Source organism: Chinchilla lanigera, unplaced genomic scaffold (assembly GCF_000276665.1).
Source record: "Chinchilla lanigera isolate Chin_1 unplaced genomic scaffold, ChiLan1.0 scaffold00007, whole genome shotgun sequence".
Lineage (NCBI taxonomy): Eukaryota > Metazoa > Chordata > Mammalia > Rodentia > Chinchillidae > Chinchilla > Chinchilla lanigera.
This window is the reverse complement of record NW_004955408.1, coordinates 1,334,656-1,362,268: the sequence shown is the minus strand read 5'-3', so window position 1 is coordinate 1,362,268 and position 27,613 is coordinate 1,334,656. Positions and strand designations below refer to the sequence as shown.

The 27,613-nt window shown below is 56.1% G+C and overlaps 1 protein-coding gene across 1 annotated transcript in view; it reads right to left on the bottom strand.

Annotated features, from left to right (window-relative positions):
* The window catches only part of Adamts2 (ADAM metallopeptidase with thrombospondin type 1 motif, 2), a gene marked incomplete at its 5' end in the record, with an annotated part of 209,321 nt that overhangs the window by 4,878 nt on the left and 176,830 nt on the right, over positions 1 to 27,613 (bottom strand). The window contains 11 exons of the mRNA XM_013507291.1: positions 3,096 to 3,182; positions 4,084 to 4,213; positions 5,243 to 5,450; positions 6,186 to 6,318; positions 8,279 to 8,438; positions 10,084 to 10,250; positions 12,502 to 12,582; positions 13,849 to 13,972; positions 17,352 to 17,485; positions 18,690 to 18,865; positions 20,623 to 20,768. Coding sequence (XP_013362745.1) covers positions 3,096 to 3,182; positions 4,084 to 4,213; positions 5,243 to 5,450; positions 6,186 to 6,318; positions 8,279 to 8,438; positions 10,084 to 10,250; positions 12,502 to 12,582; positions 13,849 to 13,972; positions 17,352 to 17,485; positions 18,690 to 18,865; positions 20,623 to 20,768 — 1,546 coding nt within the window. The remainder of the gene's footprint in view (positions 1 to 3,095; positions 3,183 to 4,083; positions 4,214 to 5,242; positions 5,451 to 6,185; positions 6,319 to 8,278; positions 8,439 to 10,083; positions 10,251 to 12,501; positions 12,583 to 13,848; positions 13,973 to 17,351; positions 17,486 to 18,689; positions 18,866 to 20,622; positions 20,769 to 27,613) is intronic.

The window sequence follows — 27,613 nt, the reverse complement described above, 5'->3', positions numbered from 1 at the left end:
TAGCAAACTGTGCAGGACCCACATATATCCATTGTTCCTGTCTTGTACTTTTGTACATTTTAAATGCCAGTCACAGGTTGCAAAAAAAATTAAGAGTGATACCACCAAGTCTGAATGGCTTATATTGGCCCCGAAAAGTGTGAAGGCTCAAGAATTTTTTGATTACATTATTTCTCATGGGGACAAATTCGTTGAGTCATGGTTGACTTTGGCACTTGTCACAAGTTCTGCAATAAATTAAAAATGAGTACCAAAGTGTGACCGTATTTGCTCCTCTAAGTTGTTTTCCTCAGTATCTGATTGCAGCAGCAGAAAGCTACCAATACCGAGCCATTCCTCTGCAAAGCTCTGAGTGGAAAGAAAGAAGTGTGTGAGAGATGCCAAAGACGGTACAAAGTCAGACTTTCTCTCTGTGAGCTCACTGAAAAGGGCAACGAGAATTAGGAAGGGCCCACGGGCAGGGGCTGCACATAGGCCCCGTTTGTGCCCTCGCGATCGTCTCCCAGCTCCCACACTCTACTCGGTAACAGGACATGGGTTCACTCAGTTCACCGCTCAAAAGGTCACGCAAGTCGCTTAAAGGGCGAGTACTGTGCACACGCCTCCCGTGTCTCCTGGTCACACCGCTTTTGCAGCAGCCTGGGGGGCCCCTTTGGAGCGGAATTACTCCTGCCCCGCCTCAGGGGCTGGACTCAGGGGGGTGCAGTACTGTCAGGCACAGCTGTCCCTGGCATCCCATCTTTCCTTTGAGTAATCACCAGTGCCCTGGGCAGCTGAACTCCGCCACCGCCTCAAGTGCGTCCCTGCGGACTGGGGCTGGGCCCTGCAACCCAAAGCCCAGCTCCCTGCTGCCGGGTGGCTCCCTGCCCTTCCTCGTGATGTCCTGTGCTTTCTCACTGCTCCCTGGCACAGGAAAGGGGTGAGAGAACTTCCCAGCTGCAGGGCATGGCACAAGTCCAGGTCGGGAGTCCCTGCTGAGTCCTACCCCTGGCACCTGTGCCACAGGGGCACCTCTCCCTCCCTGAAGGCTGGGACCGCGCCAGGCATCAGGGCAGTGACCGATGGTGGCCCTCCTCCTGACTGCCAGACATCCCTACGAGCAGAAAGCCTGGGCACTCCTGTGCAGTTCTTATCTACCACTAGTCACTCAAAACCTCAAAACCGCGGCCGAAGGCTGTTGTCAGGTCTTAAAAATGCCTGGGTGTGTGTCTGGGCGGCCCTAAGAATCTACACAGGGCAGAGGGAGAGGGGAGGAAAGACATTTGAGTCAGAAACAAGGTAGAGCCACAGGACGAACCTGCAACCCCGCAGCACTGCCCGCCCTGCAGGTGAAGAGAGGAGCCGTTAGCTTGCCACACCCAAGCACCCGGTTTCACTGAATTTTTATTGAGTTTATTGATGGGATGCATGACAGATCTTTCCATCATTAGTAAGAATAAAGGTCATTTTCACAGTCACTTTGGCACACGCTAACATGGTCTCATTAGAAAAGAAAACAGGAAAGCAACGACAATGGAACCTATATAATACGTCATTAAATACATACAAAACACTAATAAAATATCCCTGATAAACCAAAGTGCATATAGACAGAGAGCACAACGCCCAGGACCGTACCGCACCTCCGCGTCACGCAGGTCGCTCACACTGCCTTGTCAAAGTTGGAAGTTAACAGTCGTGAGGAGTAGTATGCAGTTACACACTTGTTATTTACATAACAGTAACTAGTGCCAGAGGAGGGTGGCTCAGCTGCGGGGCCAGCGAGGACGTGTTATTAACAGATGAAGCGGCCGGCAGGTGGGGCTGGTGGGCGGCAGGGCCGGAGTGCTACATTGGTCACGGCTCAGAACCTAGGTGTGCCACCATCTGGGTGTAAGGCTGCCCTGCTGGAGCCCGCTGGGGTCTCCATGCAACAGTCAGCGCCAAAGGGCCCGGTGGGCGTCCCTCTCCTCAGCGGCAGGTGAGCGGGCGCACCTCCGTCTCCAGGACAGACCACCGTGAGCAGAAGGGGCAAGGTCAGCTGGGTTTGGGAACATTCCCCTTGGCAAAGGTGGGTAAGTTGGACGGCACCCCCTAGACCTCCAGTGTCTGCCTCCTACAGGACCAGATCCCCCCTCCAAGGCTGGAGCAAGCTGCCAATTCTGTTACCTTTCAACTTTAAGGCATTTTCTACATAGTTTTTCTAAGCAAAAAAGCAATAAAAATTGAGGTAATTCTGTAGTTGTTCACACTGGTAGGTGAGGCACATCCATATCAGATAATCAATCAATCAATCAGTCAATCATCAGTCAATTAACAAATCACCCTCTCACGCTCTCCACCCTGTGGATGGGGTCATATGCACACAATGAGAAAAGGCCATTGGAGCAAAAGGACAGAGAATGACAGTGGTGGTGTGCCCGCAGCGTCCCACCAAGGAACACCCCCCTTCCGCGTGACCGAACCCCCGAGAGGACAGGGGACAGGGCCCGGGCTGTGTAGTTGGGTGCAAAGGCCAGACGGAAGCAGGCCGTGGTTTCACGAGTCAGGAGGACACACTCAGCAAAGGGTGAGCAGCAGCAGCAACAGCAGTGGCAGCCGGGGAGCCCCTGACACCACCGGAAACTTGGGGTCCAGTTGCCCAGCATGGCAACACAAAAACTCGCACCCAGAGGCCCCTCCGGCCTCGCCTCCGTGGTGGGCGGCTGGGAAAGGGGACGGGGCAGACCTCCAGCCTGCAGCTTCAGCCGGACCGACGTGGCCTGCGAGCCGTCACCATGGCGAAGTGGTCGCATTCACACTTTAGCCTCAGGCCCCTCCAGCACCACGACAGATCTTTGCCCCTTTACAAGCTATCGCCAACTGGGTCCCAGCCCCTGGAAGAGGCCAGGCCTCCTTGAGGCCGGCCCTTGCTCAAGGCCAGGCGGCGCAAGCTCCAGAGGAGACGGACGCCGAGCACAAGGCCCGGGAGAAAACAGATTTCAATCAAGAGAGAGCGCTCAGCGAGAGTCAGGGAAGCTTTCCATAGACAGAGAGGAGGGGAGCCCAAGGCAAGCTCCACAGGGCGCAGGGCATGCACTGGAGGGCAGAGGCAGAGTTATAAACAGGTCGGTTACTTGAGATCTTCTGGACTGGCGAGTCGGGGTCCGGGCGGGACAGCCACTGAACCACGTAGCTCTTCTTGGAAGGGTCCGAGGTGTTTCCTGGAGGGCAGGCAGAGGGAGAGAGGTGGCTGCCATCTGGGGCCACACACGCCAGGCACAGCCGCTCTGCTCCCAGCATCCCGGGACAGGGACAACAGACAGGCCTGACCCTGCCCGAGGCACTCAAGGCCTTCCCTCGGGAGAGCAGGTCCCACCTCCTACCTCTCTCTGCCCATTGTCCTGGGCCTCACTGACCCCTGCAAAGGCCCTGCCGCTCCTATCTAAGCTCTGCTTTTTCCTCTGCACCCCACCCGGCTCTCCCCTCTTCCCCGCCCCGGCCTCAAGCTCTGAGCTGAAGAATCACCAGGCCAGAGTGGCACAGCGGCAATGAGAATCCCTGGCACCACCCACCCTGCTGAGGCCAGTGCCCCGCACCCTGCCGCATGCCCTCCTCTGTGGAGGGTGCCCTGCTGGGCAGAGGCGTCTGAGCCGCTACGGGGACCAAAGGAAGTGACTCAGGACCACCCTGGGCAGGCGTCTGCCGTGCTCCACACAGGCAGCACCCGCTGTGCACACAGCGCCCGTCGAGCAGACACCCCAGCCACCACGGGCCCCCCTACTCACGCAGGCTTGCTTACGGTCTGGGCGTGGTGCCCCTCACTCACACAAGCCCCGGCACCTGCTGGACGGCGAGCCTGCTGTGTGCAGGGCACAGCCTCAGCTGACAGAGGGCAGGGCGGTCGGAGGCAGCACTGCCTGCTTGGAGCTGGCCGGGACATCTGGGCAGCGGCATCAGTGCCCTCCACTTCCCGCCCGGGGAAGGACCGAGCCCTGCACCAAGTGCTCAGCCTCTCCTACGAGACCACGGATGCGGAGCCCAGCCAGTTTGGGGGGTGCCGAATTTCCCTGCACCGACCCCCTCCTCCCCTGGCTCTGGGGCTAGAGACAGCAGAGAGCTTACGGGGACAGAGACCGAGCCTGCAGACCCTCGCCGTCTCAGGCCGCTCCTCCCGGCAGATGCCGAAGCTGTCATCCGCTGTGCGGCAGAGCACGGGCCGCTCCTGGGTGCCGTTGCCGCAGGTCACGGAGCACTGCGGGGGGCAGAGTTCCCGGTGAGCGTCGCCTCCTGCACGGGTCCTGCCTGGACGAGGCAGAAGCCCGAGCCCCCGTGTGTGTAAGCGGTGGCGCGGGACATGGTGCCCACCACTGGCCTCCTGGGGCTGAGGGAGAGGCCGCGCCATCTCCTGTGCCCTTCTGAGGGCAGTGCGCTCAGCCAGCAGGAGGCCTGGGCCCCCGCCTTGCTGTGTTGTGTGTGGTCTGCGTGTGTCGCCGCAGGTTCACAGTGGGGTAGTGGGAGGGGCCGTGGGACCTCCATGAGGTGTGTGGCTGATCTCCCCGCCCCAGGGAGGGCTCTGGACACCCAGCGCTGCCGTGCAGCCCGCTGGTAACAGCTTGGTGGTAACGCCTCGAGGGTGTGGTGGCATGTCTCCGCTGGGAGAATTCGGGCTCCCTCCTGGCTGCACTGGCCGGGTGAGGTCACCTGGAAGGCTGCACTACTTTCCTCTGGATGTCCTCCCTTCTGTGTGCTGACTCTACCGTCTCCTTTCACCGTTGCAAACTCTCAGTGTGTGTCCCACTTCTGAGTCCTTCAGGCGTCCCTGAGCCTAGGGTGGGACCAGGCTGCCAGCGCCACGTCAGCTTGCGTGGCCTTGGCTCGTGCTCAGGCCCCGCCTCCTGCGCAATCCTCCAACCCTGCGCCCACCCTCACCCCTCTGTCCAGTCTGGCCCTGCTCCTCCCGCTTCCTGTGGCTTGGCTGGGCATCTAGATGTACCTGCATCCTCCGAGATGAGAGGTCTCCAAGACCTCAGTCGCCTGGGCTCACCCTGCCCAGCAGCAGAGCAGCTATGCCTGGCGTGTGTGGCCCCAGCATGGCAGCCACCCTGCTGTGTTCATCAGCCGGACCCCGACCACTGGTGCCCACAGTACCCCAAAACCCAGGAGCTGCAGCCCAGTGCAGGAGTTGTGTCCCAGCCCATGGGCCCAACTGGAACGCCCTGGCCACCTCAGTCTCACCCAGGCTCACTTGGGGGCCAAGGTCTGGGGCCAGGGGACAGCTTACCTGGGACCAGGACCCGGCCTGCCACCGACCCGGGCAGAGCTCGCGGTTGCAGGCCCGGCGGCTCTCGGGCCGGTTGTCATTGCAGTGTTTGGTGTGTACGGAGCGCGTGGTGTTGTTGTGCAGAGGCTGGACGCAGCGCACGGCGCGCACCTGCATGCCCGTCCGCCCACAGCTCTGGCTGCAGGGCTCCCACTCGCCCGTGACCCACCTGTCGGGGCAGAGTGGCACACGGTCAGTCCCTGGTTGCCCTGCAGAGCCACCCTGGAGAGCCTCGGTGCCCTTCCCACCACCCGGGTGAGTGAGAGGGTGGAGTGAGGCAGCCTGCTCCGCTCTGCAGGGAAAGCTTCTGACCTCACAGAGGTGCTGGCAGCGTCGGTTTGAGGAAGGGGAGCTAAGATTCGCGTAACCCCACACACGACCGTGGAGGGGAGGGCACAGCTTGGAGGGCCTAAAGCCTGCAGTACACCATCGGCTTTCTGTCCCTTCTCAGGCTCCTGCGTTCTAGCCTCCCTTCTGGGGCTGAGCTCAACAGCAGCGAGGACCCCTCATCCCTGTCCCTGTGTTTTGCCCACCAGCCTGTGCACCAGCCAGGCAGGAACCTGGGCCCAGAAATGCAGTCTCAGGGAACCGCAGGGCCTGTGGATCAAGGAAATGCCCACCATACACTGGAGCCCCAGGGCCTTGGCCTCAGTTTCCCAGTTGGGTAACACCATTTGCTGTCACTTCTAACATGCACGTCACACCAGCTCAGCAGGTCTGAGGCTCCACCTGCAGCATCTCAGGCTCCGCAGAACTCGGTAGGCGAGGAGAACACATCAGGGGCTCAGATGATGCCTGGCCCAAGCCTGCCCGGAGCACTGGTCCCACCCCTCCCTGCATGCGGCGCCCGTGGTATCCGGCCTCTCCCCGAGTGGGACCCTGCGCGGGGACCCCGCACACTCACACGGGCTGGGAGCACTCCTGTGGGTTGCAAGTGCGGCGGATGGCTTTGGGCTTCGCCAGGGCGTTGCAGAAGGCCCGGTGCACCATCTTGTGGTCCAGCCTCCGGCGGCAGCCGTACTTGGTAAACTGTGACCCTGGAGACAGAGAGCGCGGTGGGGCTCACGGGGGTGGCGGGACCCCCAAGGAGACTCGGAGGGGTGGGCTCCACCAGCGGAGCCAGTCCCGCTCCACCCTGTACTGCATCCCCAAGGTGCATGGCATCACCCAGTGCCCTAGGCCAAAGGAAGCCAAGAGGGCCAGGGAGCAGCTGCCTTTGCACCTCACTGGCTTCTGCCCGGCCCCTTCCTGACTTCCTGGGCCACAGGGCCGTCTGTCTCCCTTCCATCACTTAAGTCACAGGCTCCACCTCAACTCACTACACAGGGAGCCTGGCAGGCCTCGTCAGCACAGGGCACACGCCCTGCACCGGTCCCACAGTAAGCTCAGCGGGTGACACTCTTCCCCTGCCATGCGGGAACGTCTGAGACATTTTTGTTTGTCACAGCTGGGCTTGGATGTGTTACTGGCACCTAGTGCGTAGAAGCAGGAAGCGGCTCAGCATCCTACAGTGCCCCACAATACGGAATAATGAGCTTAAAATGTCAATAGTCAGCTAGCATACAACAGAGTATACCGCTTCCAGGCCTGACCCAGTCTGGGCATCTGGAGATGTCTCAGTGAGCAGAGGTGGGGTGATTTTAGGGAAGGTGATAGAGGGGATGCTGAGAAGAAGCCTGTGCAGGGGCCCTGAGGGAGAACTTTTTGTCCAGGAAATGGTTTGGATAAACGTCCCCCAAACGCCTACGTGTGGAAGGCCTGGCTGCCAGCCTGTGGTGCCGTGGGAGGTGGCGGGATTTTAAGAGGTGGAGCTTAGTGGGGGAAACTTAGATCATAGGGGGCCTGGCCTTGAAGGGCCTCTCGCTCTCTGTCTTTCACTTCCTGGCCATCATAAAGAGAGCGGCTTCTCACACCATGTGCTCTTGCCACAATACGCTGCCTCGTCACAGGCCCAAAGCAATGCAGTTAACTAACCATGGACTGAGACCTCAAAAGCCGTGAGCCAAAACAAAGCCTTCCTTTCCCGTAAGTTGATTGTCTTGGGTATTTTGTTATAGCAATGGGAAATGGACCAACACTGCACCTACGTCTGGCACGGCCAGGGTCTGGGGCGTGAGCAGCAAGGCACCAACGTGGCAACAGAGGTCAGCAAATTACCTGGACCTGAGGCCACTGGAGCAATTTCAGCCTTCATGCCAAGAACAGAGGGAGCTACCGAAGATGTTATGATGCCAGGAAGAAACGTGATCTAATTTACCCCCTAGAAGGTCACTCTGGGACCAACAGTGGATTTACATAGGCCAGTGGGAGGACGGTGAGAGGGCCAGTGAGTGGGTGGTGAGGAAGACAGGAATAGCAGACAGGTCCAAAAGACAAGCAGGAGAATTGGCAAGACCTACTGATGAGATCCATGTGGGAGGCCCGACAGGAAGCTGGGGTGCCATCTGCCCGGCGTGCGATCCCCTGCCCCCTGGTGAGCTGTGGCTTGCAGGGGAGGTCTGTCCTGATCATCTGTGTGTCCTGTGTCCCATGCAGCCAAGGACTCAAGTTCGGGGCAGCTGGGTCCCCTCCGCATTCAGCCTTGCTCCAGGCATTCTGGGAGGCTTCCCTGAGTCCCTCCCAGGGCTGTTTCTACACTGCTTGCATCTTGCTCGGGCCCTGTCCCACCAGTGCCATAGTGTGACTCCTGATCACCCCAGTGACCTCTGGCTTGATGCCTCAAGTGTCCTGATCCTTCGCAGGCCAGGATCTGGACCAGGCCCTTGACCACCTGACCAAGGTCACTGCAGTGGCCTCCTCTAGAGCCAATCTTCTCACAGCTGGCACACGCCGAGACTCACTGGTCTCAGGCCTGGCACTCAGCAGGGGCCTGTCGGCTCGGGAAGCCCCTCACCCAGAAGCACCTCCCACTTCTTCCAGGACGCCCACCTCTGCTCAGGCTGGGCCCCCATCCAGGGATATCTCCACTAGGAGACCCGGCCACGAGAATCTGCTCACCTCCGCCACAGGGCTTGGAGCAGGGAGACCACTTCTTCAGGGCCCACTCGTGGCTCACAGAGTTGTCCTCCAGCACGTTGTTGTCATCGACGTTGAGCGAGTCTTCGTGGATCATGTATTTGTACGTCAGTGAGATCCGGGTGTCTCCCTCGGGGATGACCTGTGCCCACCCAAGACGGCCATGAATACTCTTGCTCTGCGGCCGCCCCTGCTCAGCAGCCAGCTTAGGGACGTGAGCCCAGGGCAGGTTTATAGTCTATTCTCCTCCGCAGGAGTTATGTTCGGTGACGTCACCATGTACACTGAATGGAATACTGGTAATAAGCCATGACTCCGGGGGTGACACGGCCCGTCCCTGACTCTCAGTGGTTTACAGTTCCTGACTTTATGATGGTGTGAGAGCAACGTGCATTCGGCAGAGTCCAGACTTTGAGGGATCTTTCCCAGGGGAAGCAATGTGCATTCAGTAACCCACGCTGCCGGGCAGTAGCAGCCCGCCAAGCCCCGCATCAGCCCTGCGGTCCCAGGGACACGACCCGCACCACAGGGCACAGTGCTGCCCAGAGAGGGCGCTCCCTCGGTGAGGAGGACCCAGTGATGCACTGTGACTTGCGATATCTTCAACTTACCAGGGGTTAGGGGTGCGGCACTACTGTAAGCCAAGGGCATCTGTGTAGGGGTGGCATCCTGTGAGGGCTCCCCTTTCAGTCAACTAATCAATACATAAATGTGTTTTATACCACGTGCTTCTCTTAAAGACATTGCTGATTCAGAATCATCGACCTTGTTGCCAACAACCCTATAACTCACTTCTCCCACCCAGCCTGTTCTCCATCACAGCCTTCTGGGCTCAGGGACACCAGACAGGGCTTTGGCAGTGGGCTCAGGGGCTGTGGGAAGCAGCAAAGCCAGCCCCAGGAAAGCACAGCATGCCCAATACGTGGCACGAGGCAGGCTCAGAAAAGACTCCTGTTTATGGGAGCTGAAACAAGAAGCCAGCGTCTAGCAGTCACCTCTCAGCTGGAAACACATTCTGTGAACGTCCAGCTGTGGGTCACGGGTGAATTTCAGTGAGGGGTGAATACCGAAGGCCTGGGCCAGCTGGAGGGAGTCACAAAGGCACTCCCACAGAGTAACAAGTCCTGGTGGGCGAGGCCGGCAGAGCTGCACCTTGCACGCGTGCATGCAGCTGGCCTGTCCTGGACCTCTCCGCAGTGCACACCCTGTGTGCAGTTGCTGGGCTCTGGGTGGTCAGCTCCCCCGAGGGGAGGGGCTCAGGGGACAAGAGGCTTTTTGGTAGTGTCTAAATTTGTTGAGAAATAAAACATACCACTTATGCAATTAACTGACATTCAAATCTAAAAAGCGGTTGGAAAATCCCGTCGTCTGGGGATTTCTCATCAGTAGGAGCGGCCTGTGGCTCTGCACAAGAGGGTCTGGGGAGTCTTGGGGGAGACAAGGCCCAGCCTGGCCTGGTCCAGGCCCCGACTGTCACTTCAGCGTGACAGCAGCTGTGACCTGCCATGGTGGATGGCAGCAGTGAATGTGAATGTCACTCCGATAAAGAAGCCGCAGCCCTTGGAGCAGAGACTGTCCAGGTCCCTGGGGTGGGGCCGTACCAGAGGCCGGGGTACAGCCCCACATGTTTCTGGCTCTGACACAAAGCTGGAGGCCAGAGCACGCTCACAGGGCTGTTCTGAGCACGGCCTAAAGAACTCAGGGAGCCTCAAGACTCCTGGGCATCCCCAGCCCCGTCCTTCCCCTGGGGCCAGCGCAGCCCGGCCGGGCGCAGCCCGTGTGCTCACCAGCACGGTGATGGTGCCGCGGAGCGGGCCGATGGTCTGCAGCGTCTCCCGGCCGTCCTCGTTCCTGTACTCCCACTCCACGCCCATGGCAATGAAGGATCTGGAATTGGGGTCCAGGTTGTTCTCTTCATTTAAGATGAACTTGCCTGTCTCCAGGTTCTTGACGGCTGAGAATGGCAAAAGGAGCCCGCGCCCCGCCGCGGTCACTGGAGGGCAGGACCCAGGCCCGCTGTGGGGGGCCCAGCAGGGCGTGCTGCTTGGGGCAGCTGTGGATCGTCGTGGGGACCGGCGCCCCTCGTCTCTCCCAGCTGCCCTCCACCAGGGCTCAGTCCATACCAATAGCCCAAACTGCTTTGGGAGCCACACCCTGCTGTCGGTCTCTCCCTGGAGACCGGATGATTCCACCCAGGCCCTTGTGCCCAGCCCAGCGCCCTTTCTGGATCTGTCCCCAGCAGGCCCTGAAGGCTCCCTGGCTCCCCAGAGAAGCTTCACTGTGGTCCATCGAGCAGTCAGGGGCACAGAGAGGCTGGCCTGGTTGGGATGCTGAGTGGACTGTCCTCTCAAGGCCCCTCTCATGATCCTCAGGTAGCCCTTGTGGGTGGTGAAGCCTTTTCAGGGTGGTACCTTAGTGGGAGGTCCTACGGTCACTGGGGATGTGACCTACAAGAGGATGGGGGACCCCAGCCCCCAGGTTTAAGATACGACTATGGCTCCCCTGTGAGCCACCGGACAGAGCACACAATTCAACCTTTCTAAGTTAGTTGCCTCAGGCACTGGACTGCAGCAAAGGGAAGCTGACTAACACAGCAGCCTCCAGGCCAGGGTGGCGGACAGGGATCCCCTGGAAAGACAGCACACAGGGCCAGTGGGGGGGCTCCCTGCTGGGCGGTGACAAACACCCTGCTGCAAAAGCAGTGTCCCCACCCCCACCAGTAACGCACTCCCCCACGCAGGCCCTGGGCACCCACTGCCGGGCTAGGAAAATCTAGGGGCTCAGAAGCCCCACTCCCTGCAGTGGAAGGTGACACTGGGGGGCCCCAGACAGGCCACCAGTGAGTACGTGGTTTCCTATAGAAGCCCCCTGGACTTCTGCGCACACTGTGCAGAAAGTCTCAGATCTTTACTGTCTCTCTAGCATAAGCTCTCGTGCTTTGAAGGGCATGGCCCTCAGCCCCAGCATTGGGACCAAGTGTCTTCCTGTCTAGGAATTCACTCACCTTGGTGTTCATCTTCTACCTAAGCCAAGGGCAGTGACAAAGCCTCTCCTCTTCGAATAGTAAGGAGGGAAGATGTGTTGGGGGAGGGTTGTTACACGTGAGTGGGATGGCTGCCTGTAGCAGGTCGGAAACCCCTGACCCAGCCTGACCCCTCCAGAGGATGGGGACGAAGGTGGGGCAACTCAGACTGGGGAAAGGACCCATCCAGTGACCGCCCCAGGATGCCCTGGACGGGCGGGTGCGGGTGGGGAGCCCCCAATGTGGTGTGGAAGTGGGTGTCCCCCCCGTCATGTGCTCCAGGATGCAGGGCTTGTGGGTAGTGGCTGGACCCCAGGGCCCTGCAGCCGGCTTGTATTAGGGGGCAGGCCTGGTTATGGGGCCACGGGGGGCGGGGCGCAAACTGGAAGGTGCCTCTTGCTCCGAGCGGCCCCTCTCTTCTCTGCTTCCCGGATGACACTCAGGGAGCGGCTCTCCCCTACAGCAGGCCCTCGACCTGGAGTTCCTGCCTTGGAGCTGCCCAGCATGGGTTGGATTCTAACCGTGAGCCAAATCCGGCTCTCTTCCCTTGAGCGGCTGGTGCCATCAGTACTGTCACTGAGACACCTCCCAGGTGGGGACCGCCACTTGGAAGGGTGTCCAGGGCTGTGAGAACGGTCACGTCTTCAAGAGAGGTCAGAAATCCCTATCTTAGGTGGAATCTCTAAAGTTTAAAACCATGGGCTGAAGGCGCTAGATCGGGGTAGAGTGCGTACTTAGCAGGCGCAGGCCCTGGGAGCATCAGCACAGAATAAAATAACTGAAAATAGGTGCATCCTCACGGTGTGGCCTTCGTGGCCGCAAGTTCGTGTGTGTGTGTGTGTGTGTGTGTGTGTGTGTGTGTGTGTGTGTGTGTGAGAGACGCGGATGCTGCCCCCTCGTAGAGGGTGGTGTGGAGGGGCGAGGCCCACCGGGACACAAGACCCTCACCACCACTGCCGGGAAGCCCGGATCCCAAAGCCTGGCCTCTCCACGGGTCGATGAGCCCAGGAAAGGCCCCGGGGCGGGGCGCTGGGCTGAGGGACAGGTGGATGCGGGGCTGCAGCCACACCCGCCACACCCGCCAGCCTGGGCTCCCTCAGGACTCATCGCCCGGATCTCTGACTGCCCATTCCACAAGAGCCAGGGCCTGGACAGGCCGGGCCGTCCCCGCTCCCAGACTCACCCAGGTGGTGGCTGGCGGCGTCTGCCTCCTGGATGAGCAGGTGTCTGGCTCCCGCGGGGATCTCAAACATCTTGATATAACCTTTGTTCAGGTGCAGGAAGACAACACCAAGTGAGAAGGAGAGGGGAGGGGAGGGACCGGGGGACTGGGGGACTGGGGGACCAGGGGACTGGGGGGCAGATCTCAGGGAAGGGCCTCGCCTCACTGCAGGTCTCCTGAGGCCACTGTAATTCCAGGGCCTGGGCTGCCCACCAGTGTGGGGCAACCAGGAAGCTCTGGGGCAGGGTGTGGCCACAGCCTGGGGCCTGGCACCGCCTGTCCCGCCTTTCTGCTCCTCTTCAGCTCCTAGGTGCCCCCCCCACCCCTCTGGCCAACCTCCTCCACTGGACACGGGAGGGAATGCAGCCCTGAGTCCCGAGCTCGTGAGTCCACGGTGCCGTGTCAGGCCCTGCGTGGCCTGTCGGCACCTCAGCCTCATCACCTGCCAACTTCCTCAGACCCACACTGCGGTGGGCTCTGGAGAGCCCGGCGCTGAACACCTGCCTGAGGCCTCCCCAGCATCTGACTCCCATAAACACCTGCGCATCTGCCCCATGGCCTTCTAAGAGAGACTAGCAAGTAGCTTCTGCCCAGGACCCAGACGGGCCAGCTGAGGCATGTCCAGCGAGCTGCAGGCCAGGCCCAGGTCAGCCCTGCATGAGGCCAGGCGGTATGCAGGTGCCCGAGAGAGGCTCAGGCATGCTGTTGCGGGGTGACCTCCCGGAGGTGGGGCTGACAGGAGTCACTCCAGCCCGCCCCGGCCCTGGCATCTCTTGCTCTTGCCCACACTCCCGCCACAGTGGTGCCCTCTGCCATGAGGTGATGAAGTCAGAGGGGCCCTCGCTGGAGCTGGCACCATTTTGCATGGACTTTCAGCTTCAAAAGTGTGAGCTAAATAAGTCCCTTCTTTACAAGTTTCCCAGCCTCAGGAATTCCATTACAGTAGCAAAAAATGGAGTAATAGAGCCAGGAGCCCCCAGGTCTCTAGCTCCGACTTGCAGCCCTGCTGGGACCCAGCTGGCAGCAGGAGAGAGGGACGGAACGGGGACAGACAGGCTGGCATCCTGGCAGTTTGGGTGAGGTGCTCTGCACAGGGCCTGACCTCTAATACACACTTCTGAGACCCAGCCAGTACGTGCCTTCCTGACCCTGTGGCCTCCCTCCTCCGTGCCCACCACAGCAGGGTTAGCTTGGCATCCTCCCTCCACCTGACTGCCCAGCCCCCACCGCCAACAGCCGGACCAGCCAGAGCCCAAGGGCGACTCAAACCACGCCCTTGCGCAGGACGGGCCAGCTGGGCTCACTCACCGAGCTTCTTGGGAGAGCGAGTGAACGTGCCCTTGACCACTTTGCAGTGCGTGTTGTCCCCACCACACACGCCGCACTTGTCCTCCTGCTTGCTGGAGCCGATCACCCCGTCACAGCCCACCTTCTGCAGGGAGAGTGACAGGAGCACCTGAGACGCCTCTCCGCGTGTGCACCCCGCCTCAGGTGACACAGGGTCCCGCCGGCCGGCTGGCATCCACCCTTGCTGTGGCCGATGGGCTGTGCATCTGTCTCGGCAGTTCTCACACGGGCGTGGGGTGGGGTATAACCCCCTGTAACCCTCCCGTGCCCCAGTTTGCATCTCCGGAAAGCATGACCCACTGAACGCCTTGCCCAGCACAGCGGGGTCACGTGCCTGGGACCTCCCTGATGTAGCAAATGGGTTACTCAGCCACCGTGTGAGTGAGGCGGCTTGCCAGGGAAGGGCCTGAGACGGAGGTGGGTGACCTGCCATAGTGGGGGAGCTGCAGTAAGCACAGAGGGGAGGAGGACCAGCAGCGAACTCGTCAGGCAGCAGGGCATGCAGCCCACCCCTGCCAAACTCCCAAGTTCTGAGGAGCTTAAAATGCAAAACACCCAGCCTTTCCTCTAAAATCCCAGTTTCCCTTAAACCCTGTGTGTTAAAGAACCAAGTTAGCGGGGGCTGGGGATTTAGCTCAGTGGCAAAAGCGCCTGCCTGGCAAGCGCAAGGTCGTGAGTTCAGTTCCCGGTACCGGAGAAAAACCAAAAAAAAAAAAAAAAAGAACCAAGTTAGCAAGCCAGAGATCCAACTGGTCATTGTAAATCCGTGGAGCCACATGTGACAGACGGCCACTGGACAGGGAAGCCATTCCTGCCCTCCCCTCATGTATGAGCAACTCGAGATGAGAAACTACGCCCCCCCCCCGCCCCGTCCCCCGAAATCCAGGAGCTGCTCTCCTCATTCCCAGTGCGAACTCTCCTAACCTCCTCCTTCGAGTCACGACTTCATTCCTTAGTCTGTGGAACCATGAGCTCAGGGCTCCTGTAACCTTGGCCGGGCCTCCCAAGAGCCCTCTGTCCTCGAGGCTGTGAGTCAGAGCGCTGGCCTCGCCCCCCCACGCTGCTGGCACCCCCACAGGCAGCCCCTGAGGCTCCCAGCGAGGCGCCATCTGGGACTGCACCCCCACTCTGCCCTCGGGCAGGCACTGTCTCTTTAGTCTGTCTTCCGGTGTCTGGACCCGGCGCGGACACTCCCGCCCTCATTCTTTCTACCAATCCCTCAATGCACTGCCACGCCAGGAACTAGAATTATTGCAGAGTGGAGACGGTGCTCTGCTGAGAGCCGGCCGGCAGAGACAAGAACGAATGAGGTTCCGATCCTGTCTACAGCCCAGGGTGACGAGGGTGAGGGCTGGCCTCACTGTGCCAAGCACAGAGCCTGCTGGAGCCCACTTTCCTGGGTGCTCAGCAGAGAAGAGCTCACTGAGCCGTCCCGGAGAACGAGATCGCAGCACAGGCTGCCTCCTTTGCTCTGGCTGCTCGGAGGCTCACTGCCAAGTCTCCTTTAAAGACTCTCCTATTGGTACAGGCAGCTGAGGTGGATAGAAATATTATGTGCAGTCAGACAGGGCCAGGCCCTCAAGGAGCCAGCATGGAAGACAAGACACCTTACAAATGGAGACTACTTGCTGCAGGCCAGACCTCAAGACAAAAGACTAAACAAATGCACCGGCACACCTCCCCAGGGATGGACATCCGGGATTGATATTCTAAATAGGTAGCGATTACCTTGAAGAGTCACTGACCCCTGTTCTGTATTCATAAGGGACTCGCTTCCCCATTTGATCCCAATTTAATCAATTTTACCTGAACAGTTCTTATAGGCTGATCTCATGTCCACCTTGTAATTTCCTATTTTTCCCCTGCCTTGGACCCACCTCACCTCGAGGTTTTGCTCTCTAAGAGTCCCTAGAAGAGACAGTGTTGGGCAACCCTCTCAGACCCCACTTCTGTCCCTCTCTGACCCCACTTCTGTCCCTCTCTCAGAGAGCTTTCTTTCCCTCAATAAATATGTTCTGCTCTTAACCTCTGTAGCTCCTAAAATTCATTCTTCGATTTTAGAGAACATGAACTCGTCCCAGACTTCGTTCAGGTTGGGAGTTTCCATTTTCCTATATCACTATCACCACCTCCGGAGAGACTGCCTTCCTTTCCTTTGGGTTTTGTTTTGTTTTTTCTTTAATGCTGGGGATTGAATCTGGGCCTCACGCATTCTAGGAAAATGCTCTGTCACTGAGCTCTACGCCCAGCCCCTCCCAGCTGCTGTGTGATTTCTGGCTTTCGTCTCCCAAAGACCTTCCAGCGCAGGGGCTCAAGGCCGTGCAAGGGCTGTAGGGCACGGACTGGCTCCTCCTTTCTGAACACGTGGATAGAAATTCATGGTCTGTGGTTTTATTGGTCTGTATTTTCATGAGTCTTCTCTTTGTAACATTGTAGATTTAACTCAGGGTGCTCTACCACTGAACTACCCAGCCCTTTCTATTGTTTATTATGGGACAGAGCTTTGCTAATTTGTCCTGAATTTGCAGTCTTCCTACTCAGCCTCCCAAGTGGCTGGTACTATAGGTTGCATCATCACGCCCAGCTTGACTTAGGTTTTCCGACTTATTTTTGGAAGCGTCCGGGATGTGAAACGATCAAGGTGAACACACGTGTGTGTGAGCCGACCTGGAGCACCCTGCTGCCTGTGCCCACCTCCTCGCCTTGCTCCCCGGCTCTCTGCCGGGCTCTCTCCAGCCACACCCCAGGGTGCTGCGTCTCCCAGGAAGGAAGGTGAGTCAGGCCGCCGACACCTACCGCCGGTCCTGACCTCGCAGCCTCCAGCAGAGGCGCACCCTGCTTCCAGGGGTGAGGGTTCCAGCTGCAGGCCCTGACACCCGCGGTTACTCTTTGTGACAGACTACAAGAGAAGCCGGGGGTGTGCTGATGGCCCCCACTTCACTTTCTGGTGGTGGGAGAGCAATCTGTGGTCAGTCGCAGCTCTACCTTCAGTTTTGAATTTTGACCTTTTGCTGGGCTGGTGCCAGGACTCTGACCCTCTCCGGGCAGTAGCAGCAGTCGCAGCCCCACTCACTCCCTTGACCCTGGCGGGGATGACAACACCCTAGAGTGCTGTGCTGCTGAGCTGGGGTGTCCAATAGGGGCACCGGGCTCCGCGTCTTTTTGGCCCACAACTGTCAGCTGACCGTGGAGTTGTCTGGAGGTGACCCTGCCAAGCACTGCACCTGCGCCTCTCCTGCGTCAGAATCAGCGGGGGCGCAGCAAGAATCCAGGCTGAGCTTGGAGCCAGAACATCGGAGGTGACGCCCCCAAGCCCCAGGTACCCAGGTCCTCGACACACTCAAGTTGGGGCCCCCTGACACCGGGGAGGAGTGGAGTGACTTCTGCTGAGTCCCAGCCTCTGTCTGAGGCGCTGCTGCTGGCATTCTGTCTGCGTATGTTGGGGCGGAGGCCCGGGCACTCACCTTGCAGTCCCCGCGCACACAGAGGCTGAAGGCGTCCTTGTAGGAGCAGCGTGTCCCGTCGTGCACCATGCGCTTCATGGACACCACCTCCCCGGTCTCCCTGGACTCGCAGTGGAGGTGGCATCTCTCCTTGGCTGGAAGGGAAGCGAGGAGGCGCCTTGTCACAAGAGAAGTCCCGAGGAGGGAGAGGGCCTGTCTACGCCCGCCTGCCCCACGAAGCCTGCCCTCCAGGGCGCAGAGAGGGAAGGGGCCGCAGCCACCTTCCTTCCCTACCCTGAGACTTCTCCCCACACAGCCCCCAGGCTCTGGGCGCACCGGGTCGCCCCTTGTGGCTGTCTTGAGTCCCCTTTCACAGAGGCCTTTTCTGTCAACCTTCTTGGAGGTCCGGAAGGACCAGACTGTCCTGGTTCTGTCACAGGTCCCCACAGAGAGGGACCCCCATGGAACACAGTCTACCCTCTCTATCCGAGGGGTTCACATCCGCAGTTTGGACTTTGTGGATCAAAAATATTTAGAAACAACTGTTCTGTACTGAACAGGGGGGTCAGTATTTCCTAAACAAAGCAGTATGGCAACGATTCACGCAGCACTCCCAGTGTTAAGTACTGCAACCGTCCAGAGGTGACGCACGGTACTGGGGGTGTGACGGGTTGGGCACAGACACTACAGCACCTTGCGGAAGGGGCTGGGGCGCCTGTGGACTTTAGTTTCCTTCAGGCTGGGAGTCCTGGAACCAAGCGGCAACCACACAAGCCCCACCAGGCCTGATGTTACCTGACTTTTCAGCTCCATCAGCCAAAATGCCTTCCTGTCCTGTCCTGTCCTGTCCCTGTCCCTGTCCCTGTCTCTCTTCCCTCCTTGTCAGTAGTGGCTCTGAACCCGGCCCTTCACACTGAGCTACATTCCCAGCCCTTTTCACTTTTTTTCTTTTGAGACAGGGTCTCACTAGGCTGCACAGGAGGAACTGAACTTGCGGTCCTCCAGCCTCAGTCTCCAGAGTGCTGGGATTACGGGCATGAACGTTCGTAGCGGTGTCTGACTCTGACTTGAGAGTCCCAGCTGGTAGAGAAGGTCACAGGCCCTCAGCTGCCCGCCCGATGGTGATGGCCGGAGACCGACCCCTTCTGACCTCCCCCAGCAGCCTCCGTGAGGCCCAGTGCCCCTGCACCTTTGGGACTGCAGCCTGGTCCACGTCCCAAGTCCTAGCCCCGGAGGGGCCGCAGTGGCCACGCCTGCTGGAGTGGCTCTGCCTTCGGCCCAGATGTCACCGCCTTGCCTCACACAGCACCGAGGGCGCAGCACGTGCTGGCCCTGCCACCCGGGGGGCCTGCTGCTCACCATCGCGGTGCTCGTGGGGCAGCCAGTGGTGCTGGCCATCGCCGTGCTCAAAGTACAGGTCCCACTGGCGGCACTGCTCCTCCCGGAAGTCAGCCAGCGTGTCGGGGCAGTCCTGGGGGTTGCAGAGCTGGAAGTCGTAGGCCAGGCCCGCACAGGTGCGGCCCCCATTGGCTGGGCTGGAGGAGAAAGCAGAGGTCCTTCTGCCTGGTGGCGCTAGAAGAGCTGCCTTTCAGGTGGGTATTTTAGGGGGATCCTTGAGCCTCAGGGATAGGGGGGCCAGCTCTGCTGAGGAAAGTAAGCAAGCCCTCCTCGTCCCAGCCATCCCACCCAGGCTGGTCCCAGCCCCAGGCCTCAGGGAATCCAAACTGGAAGGAGCGGTGCGGTACCTCACTCCCGGGCTCCCCTGGGAAGGCAGCACAGTGGCCTGCACCCTCCCTGCTGACGCCTGGGGCTGCACAGGGACAAGGACTGTGACTGGGCATTCAGATTCTGTCTTCCCTGCTGGATGGCAAACCCCAGGGCAGCAAAGCCTGGCCAAACCACTTCGTAAGGCGGGGCCTGGCACACACTGGGGGTATCCCAGAGCAATTCTAAAACAGTAGAATCCTGCAGCGCAAGTTTTCCATGAGAGGCCGGCACAAGGGGCCCCCACGGCGCTGTTCCCCCACTGCAGGATTTGTGCTGTGCCTCTGCACGTCCTTGCTTCCCAGGGAACAAGATTGATCCTCTAATGCCTCTGGGGTTCTAACTCCCCAGCCCGAGCTTTCTTCTCTGGGAGTGTAACAGCACCCAGAGGTGCACAGAGAGGGACCCGAGGGTCCTCCTCCGGTCTGATCTCGCCCAGGACAGCCTGGGGCCCTGGGCAGGAGGGGTGGGCGGGCTCTACACAGCAGGAGCGGCCAGACACAGATGCTCCTGCAGCAGGCTGTCCGGCTGCCAGGCCCTGCCCTGCAATGGAGATGTCTCCCCGCCCCAGCAGCCACGACCAGGTCTGGTTCCTCCATGCCAGAGAAAGCACTGCAGTCTAGGAAGACGGAGCAGGGGAGCCACTGCAGAGGCCAGAGGCCAGATCCCTCCCTCCAGCCCACATTGGGCCCATTTGGGAGCTGGAAGTCTGTTTAGGTTTTTATGTGAAATTCCAGACTTTCAGTGTTTTCAGATAAACCAAAATATTTTAAGTCTTTTAATCCAAATCTTTCGGACAGGCCAAAACAAGACAAAGGCCCCACCACGTGTCTGCCAGGTAGAGCTTGAAGGGCCCCTGCTGGGCACCGTGGAGCCCTGCCAAGTGCTGCCCGCATGCATGCAGGCCTCCCTGTCCCGCCACAGGGACGCTGCATGGCGCCAGGCCTGCAGAGTGCAGTGGCCAAGGCAGGCTGCAAGTGAAGAGGTGTCTGTGGACGAGGAAACCAGGAGGACCACAGGAAGTGGCCCCCCGCAGGGAGGGGAGCACGGCTGAGTGTAGGGAATCTGACATGCAGCCTCTGCCTGGGCCCTGGGCCGGGGGCAAGTCCTGACCCTGACTCTTGTGGGGTTGTAAATCGCTGCTTGGCTGCAGCAGCCCCTGCCCAGGTTCCCAGCATCCTGGGGGGCTGAGAGAGATCCCCGCCCCCTCTGTGCCCCCATCCTCTTCTCTGCCCCTGCCCAAGGACAGGGAAGCCTGTGTCCAGAGTTGACCGCAGGTTGGAGTGGGCAGGAGGCCAGCGGACCAGGAGACCAGGTCCGGGTGACTGGGAAGGCATCCTCCCGGGCCTCAGCTTCCTCCGGTTGGGGCCAGGGCCAGGTGGCTTGACCTGGCGCCCTTGGCCTTGACCAGGTGGCTCCACCTCGCCAGGCCGCGGCTGTTGGGGCCCTGCCGTACAGGAGCAGTGGTGGGGGCGGGGGGGCCTCGGCTGCCACTCAGGAGGGTGGGAGGGAGGGCCGGGCCACTCACTGTGGGTTGTCACACTGGCGCGTCCTGAACTTCACCCCTGTGCCACAGGTGCGTGAGCAGGAGCCGAAGGGGGTCCAGGCTCCCCAGTTGCCGTCCCGTTTGAGGATGTCGGGTGTCAGCCAGATGCAGTGTCCTTTAAAGCAGTGCTAGAAGACAGGAAGCCGAACCGGTGACGCCCGGCGCACCCCAGGACCAGTGGACTGCCATCCCCTCCGCTGAGCACACTGGCCACCGGGAGGCCCAGAGGCTCTGACCCCGCTTGCCCACGGGATCTGAGCCCGAAGGAGACAGCCGCCGTCCCAGTGGAGAGCACAGGGGGCGCTGTCCCACTCCCCTGCCCCGGCCACAGCCCTGGACCCCCTACCCCTCAGCCATACGGCATCCACAGACACAACGGACACCTCCGGCCCTGGAGTCCAGGCCCACCTAGGAGTTACTTAAGCAAAAAAGGCAAAAATGATCATGAACAGACAAGTAGAACATTGGCAGGTAGAAAACATCTCTACAACTCAAATCTAACCACACAGTTACAGCCTGGCATGGTGGCACATGCCTGTCACCACACCTCTCAGGAGGCTGAGGCAACAGGGTCACAAGTTCAAGACCTGTCTGGGCAATTGAGTGTCTCTAAAGTAAGCTCTAGGGATATAGCTTAGAGCTCTCTGGGTTCAACTCCCAGTACCAAAAAACAAACACAAACACAAACAAACCACCTCCCACAGTTACTACAAATAATCCACAGAACTATGATTTTCGGAACTGACTGAGGCCTTTTCCTGCAGTCTGGACTACAGACTCTCGACCTTTCTTCACATAATTGTGTAATACTGTTTTCCATACAAAGAACTAAAAGTGAATGCAGCAATTCTTCAGCAAATGTTTTCTGCAAATGGCCAGAAGGTAATTACTCTAGGCTTTGCAGGCTCTCTGATCACTGCTGTGGCTACTTAACTCTGCGTGAAATCAGCTCCGGACAGCAGGGCCGTGAGTGGACACACTGCGTTCTGATGAAACTTTGTTTACAGAAACATAGCAGACCGAAACTTCTAGTAGGAAGAGGTTCATAAGTAAAACAACCATTTCAGTGGCCGACGTCACTGAAAGACACTGGGGATTGTTCTGTGGTCAATACAACAAATAGAAAAATTCATGAAAACTTCCTAAATCTTGGTAAGAACAACAAAACTCTATGGTACTGAAGTCAAAACTCTCTTCTACTCCTTCCCTAGTTCAGTGTAACAGTTTTCCTGCCAAGAAGATGGGGCTTGCCATGCGCCCTGACCCTGGTTCAGGGCTGTGGCTTCAGCCTGGGGGTGGCAGGACACTGGCATCTCCATCTTTCCCCAGCTCTCGAAGGTGGGGCGGCTGAGAGCATGGGGCTCCCTTCCCACACCCAGCCACACCTTGCAGGCAGAATCTCTGTCCAGGTACACATGCCAGGAAACTTCCATCTCCTTCCTAGCTTGCTTGAGGGGCACTGGGTCCACGCTGATGGATGACCCAAGACTAGTGGCTACCATTCCCATCTAATGACCACCTAATAGGCCAGGAGTATCTCTCCAGGAGGAGCATCCCTCTGCCCCTACTTCCACTGCAGTGGTACAGTTATCCGCCCAGACCTCCCTGGCTTTACCAAAGAAGCTGCATGAGGAAATTCATGCCCAAGACCACATCAAAAACAATAGAGCGCTTGGAAGAGAGTACCTAGGAGGAGGAGGCCAATATCCATGATACCAGTAACAACTAGCTGAAAATAAACCAATGAGACATTTAACAGGACCAGGGACAAAGCCATGAGCCCTCGTGGGGAAGGAACAACCCTCAAAGACTGGCAAACCTTTGCCCGGTGAAGGCTCCAGAATTTAGTTGGATCACCCTGTACCGCAAGTTATATCCCAGGGTGTTGTCAAACACCGGACAGCAGCAGGGGCGAGGGACGTGGTTCAGCGGCAGTGTCCTCATCTAGCTTGCTGAGGCCCAGCGTCAGCGGGTAGTTCGCAAAGGCTCACAGGTGGCTGTGGCATCAGCAGAGGCAGAAGAGCAGCGGTTTAATGGGCAGATCGGGGAAAGGGGCAGTCAGAGAGAGCCTGGCTAAGCCAGTGTGTGTCGGGGGGCTGCGGTCAGTGACTACGCACACGGTCAAGGCGGGGGTCTCTGAAGTGCAGTTAGCAGGAGCTGCACACTGCTGGAGGAGAAAGTTCATGGAAATAGCCCAGCCGAGGCTCTACAGCAAACAACAGCAAGGCCCGGGAGCCACTTCCGTCTGACATCGTGCCGGAAGTTCTGGCAAGGACGAGAACTCGAGAAAGGGAAATAGAAGGCAGCCAAGCTAGAAAGAGAGATGTAAAACCATCTCTATTCACAGAGGACAAGATCTTCTATAAAACAGAGTCTTCGCAAATCCCCCACAAGCTATCAGAGCCAACAGATTCAGTTAAGTTGCAGGCTGCAAGATCAACACATAAAAACCAATGATAGTTTTATAAACCAGCAATGACCGATCTGAAAATGAAATTAAGAAAACAATTCCATTAGAATAACATGAAGAAAAAAATGGAGTGAAAGAAATGCACGACATAGCCACTGAAAATTGCAAATTATTAAAATAAGTTGAAGATCTAAATAAGCTGAAAGACAGCCGAGGTTCACGGCTCAGATTGTAGAGATTCCGATGCTTGCCACACTGTTCTACACATTCATGTAACCCCTGTCAAGACGGACAAGCTGAGCGCTTGTCTTCAACTCAGACCCCAATAACCGAAACAATATTTTCAAAAGGGGGAAAGCGTGAAGATGTACCCTCCCCTCATGTCGAAGCTTACTACGAAAAGTACAGAAATCAAGACAGTATGATCCTGGCATATAAGTACAAAAACAAAAAACCAAAAAAATCAATGGAATAGAATTAAGAGTCAGAACCATCTATCTGCCTACTTTCTATTATCTTTTATTTTGCTCTGTTTTTGTTCTGGATTTTTCATGGAAGACAAACTGTGTGATATTGAAGGTGTGTTTCAGATTTATTTGACTTAACATTATATGTGTGCACCAGCTTAAGGAATGTAACACGTACTGCAAACACGTGCAAAAAAAGGAAGGGACCAAGAGGTGGAGGTTGGGAAATGAAAGAGGACGCAAAAAGGAATCAAGATGTGTTATGTACATGTACCAACTTTCCACAGGGAATGTAAACAGTATGTACTACACACGTCCTAATCAACTAAACTACAATAAAAACGACCAAAAAAGCAAAGGAAAAAATAATATAAATTTTTCTCAATTAAAGAGTGCAGAACTAAATTTTTACATCTGGTTAACTGATTTTTGATAAGGGTGCCAAGACAATTCAATGGAAAAAGAATAGCTTTTGCAGTAAATGCTGCTGAGACAACTATATATCCACATGCAAAAGAATGAAGTCCAACCCCTACCTCACACTTCACATAAAAATTGAAACTGGATCTGAGACCTAAATTTAAGAGCTGAAACTTAGAATAAAACATATGAATACATTTTTGTGCTCTAACAGCAATGGCTTCTTGGCTAAAACACCAGAAACATAAGTGATAAAAGTGCAACTAGATAAATCGGACTTAATTAAAATTAAAAACTTTTGTGTATCAAATGATACTATTGTGAAAATAAAAAGATTCACCAAAGGGGGGGGGAAATGTTTGCATACCATATATCTGGTAAATCTGATAAGGATTCTTGGATATTAAATCCAGAATGTGTATTTTTAAAAACCTCTTATAATTCAGCATCAGAAAGATAAATAAATTAAAAAAACAAAATATTTGAATAGACATTTATTTTTTAAGAAAATGTACACAAATTGAAAGGATGCTTAGCATCACAGGAAACTAGGCAAATGCCCTAGTGAGATGTATACTGATGGTCACACTTCTTGGGGAGGAGGTAGGGAGCTCGGAACCCTCACATTTTCCTAGTTGGAGTATAAAACGGTGTGACTCCTTTGGGAAATACTCTGCCAGTTTCTCAAAATGCTAGACATAGAGTTATCGTTAGACCCAATGATTTCATTTTTAGATACATATCCAAGGCAAGAGCCACATCCATGCAATAACTTGTACATGAAGGTTTATGTAATATTTCTCATACGAGCCAACAAGTGAAAACAACCCAAATGCCCATCAACTGAGAAACGGATGAATGGAATTAGCGAGCAGGTTATTATCACTATAGGGGATTACTGCTGGGTAACAGGAAGGAGTGGAGTACTGATACATGCCACAACCTGACTGGACTTGTAAACAGTATGTTAAGAGCATGAAGCCACTCACTAAGTCACATGTTGTGTAATTGCATTTATGCAAAAGGCACAGAATAGGAAAATATGTAAAGAGAGACAATGGGTTCGGGACTGCCTGGCAAGGGGCGGGGCAGTCACTTCACCAGTTTTCCAAACCCAGAGTGACTGGGAACGGCCACGGGGCTCCTTTGGGAAATGACAAACGTGTTCTAACACTTGCGATGGCCGCACACCCTCTGAGACACTGAAGAGCCCGCAACTGCACACGTCAATCGAGTGGATTAGGGGAGATCTACACGTTATTAAATTTATTAGGGGAAAACTGGCAGTGCTTGGAGTTCGCCTTCTGCGTATAGTTTGCCAACCCTTGCTGTGGTATCATGCTGTAGGAATTTTTTCTCTGTTTCAATTGACATTCTACGTAAGTTGTTGGAGTTGCATCTGAACATTTAAGATAATCAGATTTGAAGTGACTCCTATCCAGTTTCTTTCGTTGACATGAATTTCAGAGTATGTCTACATTTCATGGTCAGGGGCCGGGGATATAGCTGAGCAGTACAGCGCCTGCCTGGCAAGCGCAAGGTCATGAGTTTGACGCCTGTTACCAAAAAAAAAAAAAAAAAAAAAAAAAAAAATTTCATGGTCAGAGCTTGATTTTGGAACATTTTTTGGATTAGCAATGCTCAGTAGCTATTGGAGTCATTTTTATTACAGAAATAATATTCTGAGCTTTGTGTTGTCTTTGACGCTGTCAACATTTCACGTCAGTTAGAGAGGTCAGACGCTTCTCCAACATTCTCATCCTCTCCGCTCCTCCTCAGTAACAGGAGCGCCGCTGCACCCAACCCACATCTCCACCTCCTAACGCGTGCTTGCTTTTGGTTTGATCTGGAACCGTTTGTTGTCATTACAATTAACCTTTGGAAGTCAGAGTTTTTTCTGTTGATTTCTTTTCCCTTTACTCATTTTTTGTAACTTCATTTCTACGCTGCATTAATTTTTATCTGCGCTTTCTTTCCCTTCTTTAATAAATTTGAAAATGCTGACAGGAGGTGCTTTTATATACGTGTATCTGACTCAGAAGTCGGTCATTTCTTCCTTGTTACACGGAAACATTCCAAGGGAACTTTCAAAATTGCAGGGGCAGTGGTGTTTTAAGGCTTTAAGGCACAGTTTGGCCTCTTGTTCTCATTCAGCTTTTTGCTCTGGTTTCAAGCAAAAACCTTCTGTCCTACATATGTTGTGAGGCTGTGACAGCTTTTAGGTAGGCAGATCATCTTGTGACACTCAGCCTTTCTAAAGAAATACCCACGTGGGAACTGTGTTTAAGGTCCTCGATCTATAAGACAAACCCCCAAAGGAAAGCAACTAGTGTAAATACAGGAGTCTGCTGTATTTTGGATCTTAAATGTCTTCCACAGAAGGATTTGTCTTTTATGAGTGCTCTTTCCCAGCTATGATCTGTACCCCTAACTTCCTTTCCCTTATCTATTTAAACATTTAGAGTCTTCCTTCTCATTTAAAAGTAGCTACCGTTTCTTTTCCTTTGCCTTCTATAAGGGTTTCTGTAGGAGACTGGCCTGCACTGCTGGTCCCACGTCCCTGCCCCAGAGGTCACCATGGAGAACGAGTCCCCCTGTCCCAGCTTTCCCCACTCTTCCCCAGCTTTCCCCACCCAGGGTGCCCCTTGCAGGGACCTAGTCCTGCTACCTTGTTTCCCTGACCTGAGGTCAAACCTGAGGATGAAGGACAAAGAGACACAGAGTCAGTGCAACACACAGGCAGCCGGGGAGCTCTGGGCGCTACCGCAGGGGAGTTCTGAGCCTCTAGCTCATCCCGCTTTTATTCACCCAGACACGGGTACACGCAACTAAAGTTACACAGGATTCTTCTGCCTCGTATTACCTTTTAGTACATGCTCAGGTAGACAACTGAATCTCAGCTGCATTAGCTTTCCCTGGAACCTCAACATGTCCTCACGCCTGCCTGATACATTTCCCCTTTGTGCTCACAGAGCAGAACGAGTATCTCACAATCTTCCTTGTCTGGTCTCCCACAGGCTTCATGCAGCCTACATTTAAAAACAAAAGAAAAATGACTTGCACTTCGCTTGCATTTCTAACAGCCCTACACTTCATACATTTCCTTCCTTGTTCCCAAATTTCTAATCTGCATTTATTACCCGTTCAGTCCCATTTACCCCTTAATGTTTCATGCGTCCTAATCTTCGTTACCTGGTCCCTAGCCCCCGTCACAACTGAAGCTTCCCTTGTAGATATTTATTTGGTCTCCAGATGGGACATGAAAAGAATGTACTGACAGTGTCAACACAGAGTAACAACTTTGCTTTGAAGGAATATGAGAAACCAGTTTATTCTAAGCCACATAGGAGTGACCTAAGCCTGGGAGCACAGGTTCACTTTGCCCTGAGGATCCAACAAAAAGGACTCATAACTATTTCTATACACAGAGAACAAACATCATTGTAAGTACATTCAGTGAATACATTGGTGGGGGGATTACATAGGTGGGTTAAGGTGTAGAAAATCTGAACACTGGGCTGAGATGGTAGCTTGCTGCGTTCCTAGTGAGACAGCTGATCAAGTCAGGGCTGCTTTTGGTCAAGCTGTGGACGACCAATTAAGACTAACTTATATGCCAGAAGGTTGACCTAATAGTCAGGAGACTGTTAGGTCGGACAGAAAAGTCCCTGCGCCT